Raw genomic sequence first — 14,225 nt, forward strand, 5'->3', positions numbered from 1 at the left:
ATGCATCTTATCTATGTATATACTTTTCGTGTGTTCTTTCTGAACAGGCAGATATTTGCTATTCTTAATAAATAAATAAATAAATAAATAAATTATAAAAATAAAATTTATGTCTAAGTTTTTTATTCCTTTTAATTTTTAAGTACGTTTTTTTGAGTATTTAGGGGAGGTATTGATACATTTTACACGTTTAGTTTAATATATGTTTAAGTTTTGTTTTCTTTTAATTTTACGTATACGGTTTTTAACTGTTTAGTGAGTTCGGGAGTTACTTGATTCAATCTGAAGTGTTTGTGTTGTGTGTTGTTTTTGTTTTATTTTTGTGTGCCATAGGTGAAACTTTAAAGATGCCGGCCAAGTCACGCGTGGATGTGCCCGCCTTAGTGGATGCACTTTGCAGCGTAAACATTTTTACCGAAACTGGATCTCTAAAGCCTAGAAGCGACAATGTGTGGATCGAAGCCAGTAATTATTTGCAGGGAACTATAAGCGGACAAACACTCAATTTCTATGCGAGGATTAATCGGAACAATATAATAACTGTGGTGAAAGAACGACGTGGAATGCAGTTGGATAGCACTGCTAATAACACAATTAACACCACATTAAATAACACAGCCCCTGAAGAGGACCCAGAGTACTAGATCGACCAGGCATCAAAAAATGGACCGTTGCCCACTCTGTATTTTAACCTGGAATTGGACGAAGCAATGTGGAAATCGATTGCCCCTAAAGTAAATACAAAGAAGGAATTAAGATCCCGAAATTATCTGCAACCCAACTGGACGGATACCATAGCCATGTTGGTATATGTTTAGGTACGCGGCCCATTGCTTCACCGCTGCCGGCTGAGCTTTCCGCTCTCGCCTCTCTTGCTCTCCCGCGCTCGCTCTCCCGCAGCGCAGCGCGCTTTCGCACTCTCGAGCGCGGGCCAAACACTTGGATCGGCCGCTGCCGCTCTCTCGCTCTCGCTTAGCGGAGTAAGCGGGCGGGAGCTGGCCGCTTGCTTAAGTTTTAGTTTTTAGTCTTATGTATGCAGCGAAATAAAGTTGATCGACTGCGTGTGAATTTCCCTACGACGCCCCCGTTTTTTTTCTTATTTCGACTTCGCACTACTTTGCTTGCGCCGCGGGAAATTTTCATCTTCCACAACTCCCCTTGCCTTGAAGGAAGGAAGCGCTGCCCCAACATTTTGGTCCACAGAGCCGGATTCTTTTTTGGATTTTCAACTTCGCCCCCAGCAGTTCTCGGCGTTTCTCTCCACCAAGATAAGTACGAGCATTCCGTCTCCCCCCCTCTCTGCCGATCTTCAGCAGTGGTCCGAACATAAATTTCGTTCACTCTGCTGCAAGTTTTCCGTGTCGACTCAAAGTCCGATTTTTTCCTGACACACCGGCAGTTGAGAAATTTCCAGTCCTCTGTTCTCGTCGTTTCGTGGAAATTTTCTATCCGCCTCCGCTTTGTGTGTGTCGCCATATTCCTGGTTTTTTTTTCGATTCTCGGTTCCTCCGTTGCTCCGGTACACACACACACACTCGCGCGCCAAATATCGGCATCTCCGCAAAAGTCAAAAGGCAAGTGAAATTGTGTGGTGAAGAAAAATAAAGGCATAATTAATATTCGGCATCCGAAAAGTAATTGTTTCGGGAGTTCCCTGTTCGCCGAACAGTTCGCCGCTGCCGCGATATTTTTTGTTGTGTGCATTTTTTTTTTTCTCCACATAATTTGTGCTATTCCGCCAATCCAAATACAGTCCACTTCTCGAAGCTCCACTGTGAAGCACAAGGCTTACACATACACATATATTTCCATATGCATGCATGCCCATACAATATACATATATTTTCTGCCTCCTACACAGGAACGACCAATAAATAAACTATACAAAATTCAAATAAAATAAATTAAAATAAAATATATATATAAACCGCGACAAAACAACAAACGTTTAGGACAAAACGGCAAATCAATTCACGGGTGCGATTACGACTGTGTTTTTTTTCCGCCTTTTCCAAATTAACCGCCAGCGCCTGTGTTTTTATTGGGGTTGTTTTTTGCCGGCGGCAGAACCCAGGCCCGTGTTCTTCCAAACAAAAGCCAAGGTTTTAATTCCACCTTTTCGGCTCCGTAATAATTTTCCGAATTATTAATTAGTTATTTGCGGCGAATAATTTTTCGAATTATTAACTAATTATTTGCGGCCAATAATTTTTTTTTCGAATTATTGGTGGATTAATTCATTTATTGCGGGAAGAAACCAAACATTCGTGGGTCTCTGTTTAGTCCTGTTCTGAGCCGACCAAAGCCGGATACAACCTTCTCATCCGAGACATCTAAATACAGAAATTTTGTTCCTCGACATTCCGGTCGACGTTCGTTGTTTTATTTATTTTTGGTCTAAGTCGGCGCCCGACGCCCTTACTCGAGTGATTTCCTCCTTCACGAGTTTTCGTCAATTCTTTTCTCGGTGGTGCCCGAGGCTCTCAGAACCTGAGCATTTAATTCTTGCATTCACCCGCGGCATCCACTAGCAGTGTGACCGTAAGCGAGCACATTGTCCTCCTCTCCGAGTACGGAGTTTTTTCTGGGATATTTTGTACTGCAGATCCTGCAGTTCCGCGGCTTCTGGCAGTTCCTAGTGCGCCCCGTTGCCAAAGTGATCCTAAGTTCCATTCCAAAACTTGTGTTCCGTCACGGTTTCGAACCATTGATTTCGGGACTTGTACGTGGCCTGAGGCGACCAACTGATTCGCGACCCATTCGACGGCAAGTATGCCCACGGGAGACGAGGAACAGACTCCTCTGATTCCGTCAATTACTCTGGAAAGGTCCCAGTCCGTATCTCCACGGCCTGATAAATTGAAGCCAAAGGCTGCCACTGCCATTCCAAAGGCAAAAAGTCAAGAGGCCGTCGACACTTCCCCCGGTACCTCATCCAGATTTACTCGGTCGGTAACCAAGATGGCTCAATCCGCACTCGATATCGCCCTCCGCAAATTCATTTCCACAACGGACCGTGTGAGCCATTTCGAGGCTGACATCAACACTCCGAGCGCCCCTGAAACCGATAGTTTTTCCCCCGCCATGTGCCAGGTTCATCGGGATCAGATTCGGGCCCTGTGGGATAAGGTGGAGAAGAGCTATGAAAACTGCTCCGACCTACTGTCCGTGTCCGCCGACAGCGCTGCCACCTCAGCTGTGCTTGAATCCAAGTACAGTTATTGCTACTCCGTCTATTCGAGGTGTGTGGTCCTGTTACAAGGAATAATCGACAGGGCCGCCGCCCAGTCCACTCCGGCTTCCGCCCCTATTACCACACCCCCGTCCATGGGTTGTCGATTGCCACCAGTGGACACAGAAGTTTTCGCTGGCGATTATCTTCGGTGGCCCACCTTCAGGGACCTTTTCACCGCGATATATATTCACAACTCGCGCCTCACACCGGTAGAAAAGTTGTTCCACTTGTTGTCCAAAACAAGTGGCGATGCGCACGCCATCGTATCCAAGGCCCCTCTGACAAATGATGGCTTCGTCTCCGCGTGGCAAAGCCTCACCGACCGCTTCGAGAATCGGCGGTTACTTGTCAACAGCCAGTTGAAAATCCTTTTCAACATTCAGGCTGTCCCCCAAGAGTCCGGAGCAGCTTTAAAAGAACTGCAAAGCACCGTCCAAAGTTGTCTGACAGCCTTAGCGATGTCCTCCATTCAAATCGAGGCGTGGGATTGTCTCTTAGTGTATATGGTTTCCTTAAAGCTTCCCAAAATCACACTTTCGATGTGGGAGCAATCCATACACAACAAGGCTGAAATTCCGACCTGGAACGAGTTAGATTCGTTTCTGACAGAGCGGCATCGCACTCTGGAAGCGATCGACGACATCAGGCCTAGCAATTCAGGGCAAATTCCGCCAAGACCGACGGCTGCGAGCGCCCCAGCACGCAGGCTCAACTCCTACGAGGCCAGAGTGGCTCCGGCCACAAGAGGATGTGATCTTTGTTCCAGGGAGAACCATCCGATTCGCGTGTGTCCACGGTTCCTCGAGATGGACGTAAATAGTCGCTCCGACTATATTAAGAAAAAACAGTTATGCCTTAACTGTTTTGCGCGAGGGCACCAACAGCGGGACTGTAATAGTGCCCATAGTTGCTTCACTTGCCACAGTCGCCATCATACCCTCCTGCACAGCGGTAATCCATTCGCGACCGCTCCAAGTCCACCTGCGCCTGGCAGGCCTCGACCCGCGGCCACTCCTGAGGATCAGCCTGATGTGCAGGTGTGTTTCGCTTCGGGCTCAAGGGCCGTTTTACTGGGCACAGCGCTCATTGATATTTGCCATTTAGGGTGCAATTTCCAGGCGCGAGCCTTAATCGACTCGGGTTCCGAGGCGACATTCATCACGGAGAGGCTGTTCAACCTCGTCAAACTTCCGTTCACGACTATCCAAGCCCAAGTCTCGGGCCTGAATCACACCGTGGCCGCTCAGTCCACGAAGCTCTGCCAGTTTTCCATGCGATCGCCCTCCAGACCCGGGCTGCAGTTAGAGACTGCAGCGTACGTTCTTCCGCAGCTGGCCGGGAGTCTGCCCTCGTATCCAGTCCCACGAGATCTTCTTAAGGGGCTTCCCGACATCCCCCTTGCGGATCCCAAGTTCTTTGAGAGCTCCCAAATCGATGTCCTAATAGGAGCCGACATTCTTCCGTCTATTCTCCTCGGCAACTCCAAGGCTAACATTTGCGGCTCCCTTCTTGGCCAGGAGACCATTTTTGGATGGGTATTGACAGGCCCAGTATCTCCAGCAGCCCCCCGCAGTGTTTCCGCCTTCGCCACCCGAATTACCTGCGCCCTCGACGACTCCCTGGACCAGCTCCTTACCAAATTCTGGGAGGTGGAGGAAGTGTCCAAACAGATTGTCCCAGAGTCTGATTCCGTCTGTGAGGAAAATTTCGTCCAAACTACACGAAGAGACAACTGCGGCAAGTACGTGGTAACGCTTCCCTTACGCGACCCCGCGCACAAGGGGTCCGAGCTCGCATCTTCGCGATCCTTTGCTCTGGCTCAGTTCCTGCGTAACGAGCAGCGCCTAAAGAGGGATCCTCCCCTCAAGGCCCGGTATGATGCTGTCATCCAAGAGTACCTCGAATTAGGTCACATGGCGGAGGTTCCGTCGACTAGCAGTTCCGCCACCTACTACCTTCCTCATCATGCGGTTCTGAAGCCCGAAAGCACCACCACTAAGGTCCGTGTGGTTTTTAATGCGTCGAGCCCCTCCGCAAACGGAACCAGTCTGAATGACATTCTATATGCGGGCCCGGTCTTACAATCCGACCTCACGATTCAAATCCTAAAGTGGAGGTACTTTAGGTTCGTCTTCAGTGCCGACATCGAAAAGATGTATCGCCAAATTTGGGTAGATCCCCAGCATACTCCTTTCCAGCGCATCCTGTTCCGCAATTCCAATGGGGAACTCCGCGACAACGAGCTAAAGACGGTTACCTTCGGAGTCAATTGTGCCCCGTTCTTAGCGATCCGTGTCCTCCAGAAACTCGCCGACGACGAGGAGTCAAGGTATCCTCAGGCGAGTCATATTATCTGTCATTTTATGTACGTCGACGACGTTCTCGCAGGGGCAGACTCCAAAATCGAAGCGAAGGTGGCTATCCGTGAGCTCCAGGGTGCCCTGGGTTCGGCAGGGTTCCCACTGAGGAAATGGACGTCCAATAGCAAGGACATTCTGGCCAACATCCAAAGTGACCATCTCCTGCGCGCTGATTTTCTCGAGATCGACGCAGAGAGCACGGCTAAGACTCTCCGCGTACGCTGGAAGGCGACGTCTGATGAGTTCTTTTTCATTCCGCCCGAATTGACCGCGGGATCATCGTTCACGAAGCGACAGGTCCTATCTCAGATTGCCAAGTTATTTGATCCAGCGGGCTGGCTCGCCCCCTTCATCGTCCAGGCAAAGATGTTCATGCAGGAAATTTGGCTCCAAGATCTAGCGTGGGACGATGACCTCCCTCGAGATTTCTGCCAGAGATGGGTTGACTTCCTGGGACACTACTCTGCTCTCGATCAGATCCGCATTCCCCGATGGGTCGCGTTCCGACCCCATTTGAAGATCGAGCATCATGGGTTCTGCGACGCCTCGCAGAAGGCGTATGGCGCCGCCATTTACGTCCGGGTGGAGGCTGGGGCCACTGTGATGGTGAATCTGCTAACGGCAAAAACGAGGGTTGCCCCAGTCAAAACGGTGTCGCTTCCGCGGCTCGAGTTATGCGGGGCATTGCTACTGTCCGAAATGGCCAGCGCCATTCTTCCAAAGATGCCCGGGCCTGCGTCCGCCCTGTACTGTTGGACTGACTCCACGATTGTGCTCGCTTGGTTGCATAGGCCGGCGTGTCACTGGACAACTTTCGTGGCCAATCGGGTGACCAAGATTACCCAATTCACTCAGGTCGAGAGATGGGCACATGTCCGCTCCGAACATAACCCGGCCGATCTTGCCAGCCGGGGGGTAGGGCTTCAAGACCTCGCAGACAGCCAGCTGTGGTGGCATGGTCCAGCCTGGCTGAAAAGGCCGCGCGGCGAGTGGCCCATCCCAGGCAATGATTCCCCCGTGACAGATCTCGAGAAGCGAGCTGTCAGAGTCCATGTGGCAAAAGCTCCCCCTGAAGACCTTCTTGACCGATTTTCGACACTCGACAAGGCGTTGCGAGTCTTCGCTTACGTTCATCGGTTTATTCAGCGCGCACGAAAGATCTTGTCTCCGGTTGAGGATCACCTGACAGCTTCAGAAATCGCGGCGGCTGAACGTCTCCTAATTTTCGTCACGCAACGCAGGCACTTCGTCCTTGAAATTGGCTGCTTGAGCCAAAAGCGGCCAGTGCCAGCATCCAGTCCGGTTCAGAACCTGAACCCGTTCCTTGACTCCCAAGGGCTCATGAGAGCATGCGGCCGGGTCACGTCCTCCGATCTGCTCCAATATGACGAACGGCATCCGGTCATCCTTCCGTACGACTGCCATCTGTCTCGACTCCTAGTCCGATTTACGCATCACATAACGTTGCACGGTGGCAACCAGCTGATGATCCGCCTGATCCGTTCCAAATTCTGGATCCCAAGGGTGAGGAATTTGGTCAAGGCCGTCATCTATTCCTGCAAGATATGCGTCATCCACAAAAAGAAGTTGCAGACGCAACTCATGGGAGACTTACCGCAAGAACGGACAGCTTTTTCGCGCCCCTTCACATTTACTGGTGTGGACTATGCGGGTCCCTTCGACATAAAGAATTACACGGGTCGAGCTTGCCTCATCACAAAGGGGTATGTGTTGGTGTTCGTGTGCTTCTGCACTAAGGCCATTCATCTAGAGCCCACATCCGACCTTACGACTGAGAAGTTTCTCGCCGCTTTTGCCCGTTTTGTGTCCCGAAGAGGATGCCCCCGTCAGGTTCAGTCGGACAACGGGAAGACCTTCGTGGGTGCGGCTACCCTTCTCTCCCGAGACTTCCTACAAGCTGTCAAGGAGGCTGTGACTGGTGCTTACAGTCACCAGCAGCTGCTCTGGCAGTTCATTCCGCCGGGAGCCCCTCATATGGGAGGCTTGTGGGAGGCAGGCGTTAAAAGTTTCAAGACCCTGTTCTACAAGTCTACGGCCACGCGAAAATACACATTCGAAGAGCTGTCCACACTTCTAGCTAGGATCGAGGCGTGCCTGAATTCGCGTCCGCTCGCGCCGATGTCCGAAGACCCCGCGGACCTGTTGGCACTGACTCCTGGGCACTTTCTGGTTGGGGGGCCCCTCCTCGCCGTGGTTGAACCCGAAATAAAGGGGGACGCCACGGCCATCATAAACCGCTGGCAACACCTGAAGGCGCTTAACCAGCAATTTCGTCTACGATGGAAGGACGAGTACCTGAAGGAACTCCATAAGCGGAATAAGTGGCGAGCTCCGGCAAGGAATCTTCAGGTCGGGGACATGGTGGTTGTCAAGGAGGACAACCTTCCGTCCAATGAGTGGCGGTTAGGCAGGATTGACGCGGTCTTTCCCGGAGCCGATGGCCATGTCCGTGTGGTCGACATCCGCACGGCGCGGGGACTCATTAAGCGTCCTATAGCGAAGCTCGTCCTTCTTCCAACGGAAGCTTCCGCCAGTCCCCAATAGCCACCGGCCTCAATGTTCTATGTCAATGTGCCGTTCCGTAGCTCCTGTTTGTGTCTCGACTTGCGAGTGCCTATTACTTATTTCGATTTTTTATCTCCGTCTCATTCCGCCAGTAATAGCAGCACGATGTCTCCACGTCCACGCAGCGCCATCGCCCTGGAGCGCAGAGGTTCGCGAGGTTCAAATTCCTACCGGTGCCGAGTCTGCAACAAGGTTCATCCGCTGAAGAAGTGTCGCCGTTTTCTGCGGCTGAGTGACGAGAAGCGACTCCGGGCCGTCCTCGCCAACCGGTACTGCCCCAACTGCTTGGCCCACGAGCACTCTGACGGAGGGTGTCAGCGGGGAGATCGCTGTAAGACGTGCGGCCAGGACCACCACACATTGCTGCACCTCTCCGATGAGCCGCGGAGTCCGCGCCAGTCGCGTCAGGAGACGCGACGGTCCCGGTTGCGGGGTTCTCCAGCTCCTAGGCCTTCGTCTACCGCTCTACGGCGTTCGGCAACCGTGCCGCAACCCGCATCCGCCGCTCCACGGCGGTCCTCAGCCGCTCCGCGGCCCTCGTCCGCCGCTCCACGGCGTTCTTCAGCCGCTCCGAGGCCCTCGTCTGCCGCTCCACGGCGGTCTGCAGCCGATCCGCGCCCTTCGTCCGCCGCTCCCCGGCGTTCCTCAGCAGCTCAGCGGTCCTCGTCCGCCGCTCCACGACGTTCTGCACCCGCGCCGCAGCCTTCGTCCGGCGCTCCACGGCAGTCTACAGTGGCTCCTCGGCCCTCGCCTGCCGCTCCGAAGCAAGGTTCCGCCGGCCGCTTTGCGGCTGCGGCGCCGTCGCTGTCGTCGCTCCTGCAGCGGCACAGCGTCAACATCCTGCCGACTGCGCTGGTGCGCATCCAGACCGAGACGCAGACATTCGACACGGCGGCCCTCATTGACCCATGCACGCCTGTGAGCTGTATAGACGCGTCGCTGGCAGCGTGTTTCCGGCTGCCAACTACCAGCGTCGGTGAAGAGCAGATTTGTGCGGCTACCGTGAGGTCCAAGGCCGACAACGAGGTCCAACTCGACGTGGTCTTCAAGGTGGAGCCTCGCGTGCGCATCCGCACTCCCGTCCGGGAGCTGAGTGAGGCGGTGAGCGCCCACTTCCGGGACGTCATGCTAGCCGATGAGCGCTTCTACTTGCCAGCAACGATCTCCGTAGTCCTGGGCGCGGACATGTATCCGCGTGTGATGCAACCGGGGTTCCTCAAGATCCACGAAGGGCTCCCGGTGGCCCAGAGCACCGTCTTCGGCTGGGTCGTCTCCGGCGCGTGTCACCAGCCGTAATGTCCACGGCCCTATTGCAACCCGAGTGATTGCAAGGGGGGCGGAATGTTTAGGTACGCGGCCCATTGCTCCACCGCTGCCGGCTGAGCTTTCCGCTCTCGCCTCTCTTGCTCTCCCGCGCTCGCTCTCCCGCAGCGCAGCGCGCTTTCGCACTCTCGAGCGCGGGCCAAACACTTGGATCGGCCGCTGCCGCTCTCTCGCTCTCGCTTAGCGGAGTAAGCGGGCGGGAGCTGGCCGCTTGCTTAAGTTTTAGTTTTTAGTCTTATGTATGCAGCGAAATAAAGTTGATCGACTGCGTGTGAATTTCCCTACGACGCCCCCGTTTTTTTTCTTATTTCGACTTCGCACTACTTTGCTTGCGCCGCGGGAAATTTTCATCTTCCACAACTCCCCTTGCCTTGAAGGAAGGAAGCGCTGCCCCAACAGTATATAAAAAAATTCCTCTTCCATGTGCCTTCAACTTTAAAAAGGCAAAAATATCTAAAAAGGTGGATAATATATGGCTGCAAATTAAGGGATATTGCAATGAGTGCAGCTCAATTTTAAAAGGACATTGCCTTGTGGAACCGGATGAGAATTGCGGCATCTCCATAAACATAACTGTACCAGACACACGCGGTATTCCTCATAATAAAAAACAGCGATGCACAGGATCCAGACGTGTTGAAATCGGCCAGGAGCTAATTTTGAAAAAAGCGGCGTTATAGAGAAAAGAAGCGACCACCAGTATGAATAATGACGACCCAGAGCCAAGCTTCATTCCAAAGTTACCAACTCTGCGCAAACTTCGTGAAGAGGCAACGAACAGACACTTGGGAATCAACAAGGATCGGGATCCAATATCATCCTTATACCTTAAAAAGTATGAGGGGGAATTGGCTGGATGCATACTAGATATTGGTTTAGCTGAATTCTTCTGCATCTACTGCACAGGATCCCAGATAAAGGCATACACATGAAGAATAAAGAACGTAAGAAAAATTTCGGTCGACGCTACTGGAAGTGTTGTGTTGCCAATATTAAAACCGAGTGGAGAACCAAGTTATGTTTTTTTATACCAAATTGTGATGGAGGGTGACGACAGCATATTTCCTGTTTTCCAAATGCTGTCGGCCAAACACGACACAGCCAGCATTCAATTTTGGCTTAGCAGGTTTATACAAAAAACCGGACATTTTCCACTGGAGGTTGTGTCCGATTTTTCCTTGGCCCTATTAAATGGAATAAGTTTGGGCTTCAATGAATGCCGCCTAAACAGATATATATCTAAATGCTTTAAAAACATATCTTCGAAAAAACGGAACGAACTGCCCACCTAATTAAAATGATATGCAGGAAAAACATCTTTAAAGGAAAACTGCCGAATGTAAAAGATTTTTACATAAGATTGTGACGCGCAGACGCGCACAAATATATACGTAAGATATAAAATAATAAGGATGATAATGGATTATACAATAGAAAACTATGAATATGAAAAATGGAATAGATTTGAATTAAATGCGCCCGCGCCATGATCGCGCCCAAAGGGTCACACTGGCCCGAGGAGGGTCTGGCCACACTATTATGGCAAATTTCTTCAGAGCGCTATATAAGGCGGACCTCAGCCCTTGGAAGGCATTCAGTTTTCGGCCGGCGATCGGCCAAGTCCTCTACAGGAGCCAGGGTAAGGAGCAAGGACGAGTAAGGTATATTGGTAAAGTGGTAACTAATAGTCGGACCCCGACCATAGCTTACGTCTATAACTTGTGGAAGACCTTAGGGCCTCTCTGTACGTCTCAATATTGGAAGACCTAAGGGCCACCCTATAAGCCTCTATATATCTCGGTAGACCTTAGGGCCTCCGTGCACGTCTCAATATTGGAAGACCTAAGGGCCTCCATATAAGTTTCTATATATCTCGGTAGACCTTAGGGCCTCCGTGCACGTCTCAATATTGGAAGACCTAAGGCCCTCCATATAAGTCTATATATCTCGGTAGACCTTAGGGCCTCCGTGCACGTCTCAAACTTAGAAGACCTTAGGGCCTCTAAAAACTTCTCTCTTTTAGAAGACCTTAGGGCCTCTAACCACTTCTCAAACTTAGAAGACCTTAGGGCCTCTACAAACTTCTCATCTTAGAAGACCTTAGGGCCTCTACAAACTTCTCATCTTAGAAGACCTTAGGGCCTCTACAAACTTCTCCATCTTAGAAGACCTTAGGGCCTCTACAAACTTCTAAAGATTGGAAGACCTTAGGGACTCCACAAATCTGCTCGCTAACTGGAAGATCTCAGGGTCTCCGCTAACAAGTTATTCCACTAACTGGCAGACCTGAGGGCCTCCACCAGGTAGCAGGTAGCGATTTACCTGTACAAGCCCAAACTAAAGTGCCATTTTTTTTGGTTCTTTAATAGTTTATGAATGTATCTATCATATAAAGAAAAAACCATGACCATTGGTTTTATGGTTTTTGTGTAATATTACCTGAAAGTCTACCAATTTACCCATTTTTTTGTATGATGCAAAAAACGAATGAAAATTCAATTTTGAATGCTCATATCTTCTACAAAAAAAATCTTAAAATATATTTTATTGCAGATTCTGAATCCTTAGGAAATTTTCTGTCGAATAAGTATGGTTAAAATTGTTTTTTGCGAACATGACTTTTTCGATAATTGCAACACTAATTGTTCGAGATGCGCTACTGTACGACGGCAGTTCATATTTGATATCATCGAAATATACATTGTTCAAACATGAACACGGTTATAGATAAGAACGCATCTGTTAAGCATTAAATAAATCTCTACCGCAGTGCACGGTCTAGCACTTGTGTGCATAGCTATAAGAAACCGCCACTTGAGCCTATGTAACAAGTAACCCGAAATATGACCTCCTGCGAGCGGTCTGGGTTTTTTTAAGATATGTACGATCGGGTTGACATGTGCACCCTTATCGCACATAGAATATTTCTCACGATCGGGAACTGTCCGATGCGTGGGTCTAGAACTAATATCTAAATGTACATTCTCATGTTAGCTATATAAGTTAGGATTGGAATGAAATAAAATCAGTTTCTTACAAAAACTCAACACATGAAGACTTCTAATTTATTTGGGGGTTTTCATACATAAAACTTAGCTTCCGAATATTTTAGGCCTATAGCCACAATAATGGGCTGGACCGTTTCTCCTCGCCTGAGAAAATTGATTTTCATCCGTTCAAGTTGAGCATCAACGTCGTTAACAGCTTTTACATGTAATAGAAAAGCCGACTGCGAGTCAGCTATTGTATGTTAGACTTCAATTTTTCCTTTTTTGTTGTTGATGTAACTTGCGGTCGCAGCAGAACGTGAAGGAGCAAGGCGATATATACATTAGCTCCTCTAATTAAGAGTTTTTTAAGCTATGTATATTATTATCAATTTTAATGAGGATTTGAAAGTAATTATTCGTAAGTATTAAGCTCACCTTTATAATTCACATTAACTGAATGTAGCATTTGTAAGTGGGGAATAGCAGAGACTTTTTCACATAATATTTTTGTTTCCTAAGAGAATATTTGGTTTTTTTTTTTAAATTTATTATTTTTGGTTATTTATTTAAAGAAAGTATCTAAATAATTACAGTTTGTTTTCTCCATTCCAGAAGCTTCTTTCTAAATCTTATTTCTTCTTTCAGCCTTCTGTTTAAGAAGAGGAACGCTAAATCTGCCTCATTTAGGTCCTTCAATAAATCGCATGTAATATTCTCAACTTGAAAAAATAGGAAAATATAAAATATTTAACATAACACACAGACATTTGCATGCATATACATGTACATACGCTGATCGCTATTAAAATTGTAAAATAAAGAAAGACAATCAAAGATCAGTGCCAAGTTTATAAGCAACGTGGTGTTACGCAATTGGAATTGAGAGCTCAGAGAAGCCAGGTTCGGGAAAATTTTTTTTTTCGAAATTTGAAAGCTGGAATCGTTTGCCCACCAATTAGTTTTTTTTTGCCCACGTCCAGTTTTGAAGATATGAAAATTCGAAAAAGTTCGAAAATTTTCGAACTTCAAAAATTTGACTCTTTTCAATTTTTTTTTTTTTTTTTGAAATCGCAATAACTTTGTTTCGCCACGTTTGCCCAGCCTTTAGAATTTTGAAATTTTTTCAACTTTAGGAGATATGACACATTAAAAATTTGCTCAGTTTTACCAAAGAAATAATGTATTGCCCACTTCCTTAAAAATTAATTTTGAGGATTGCCCATCCTTTAAAAACTAATTTTTTCGATTGCCCATCATTTAAAAATTAATTTTGAGGATTGCCCATCCTTTGAAACTTAATTTTTTCGATTGCTCATCTTTTTTTTATTTTTCTTATTTTTTCCTTGTGTTATTTTATTACTTATTATAAAAAAAAAAACAAAAATATAAAAAATAAATTACGTATACTTTTATATTGATATTTTTTTATTGTTGGAATACCCCTATTCCTCATTCAGAAATACCATAACGCATTAGCACTTTGGTATAATTGAATATCTAGCTTTGGTCACACTTTTTGGTTCTCTTCCTTCTTGCCTCTTAAACAGCGTGCTTGGTGTGGTGTTGCGAGTAAATATAAAATAATTAAAATAACTAAATCAAACCAAAACTACTTCTTGTGTTTTTATTTAAACTACAAAAACAACATTTATGTTTGTTAATTTAAGGAAAGAAAGATATTAGGTATAATTTTGATTAAAGATTTATTTAGCATACAATTTTTTATTTTTC

At 48.0% G+C, this 14,225-nt stretch overlaps 1 protein-coding gene across 2 annotated transcripts; it reads left to right on the plus strand.

Annotated features, from left to right (window-relative positions):
- The first annotated feature begins 911 nt into the window (after positions 1-911).
- On the plus strand, positions 912-9,896 carry LOC138928611 (uncharacterized). 2 transcript variants are annotated; one of them, XM_070285929.1, is made up of 2 exons: positions 912-1,272; positions 8,274-9,896. In XM_070285929.1, the coding sequence occupies exons 1-2, from the start codon at positions 1,034-1,036 to the stop codon at positions 9,475-9,477; spliced, it is 1,443 nt and encodes a 480-aa protein (XP_070142030.1). In that variant the 5' UTR covers positions 912-1,033; the 3' UTR covers positions 9,478-9,896. The 2 variants fall into 2 exon arrangements, with proteins under 2 accessions (XP_070142030.1, XP_070142031.1); XM_070285930.1 differs by having other exon boundaries at positions 8,280-9,896.
- Positions 9,897-14,225: the final 4,329 nt, after the last annotated feature.

This window comes from Drosophila kikkawai, chromosome 3L, assembly GCF_030179895.1.
Source record: "Drosophila kikkawai strain 14028-0561.14 chromosome 3L, DkikHiC1v2, whole genome shotgun sequence".
Lineage (NCBI taxonomy): Eukaryota > Metazoa > Arthropoda > Insecta > Diptera > Drosophilidae > Drosophila > Drosophila kikkawai.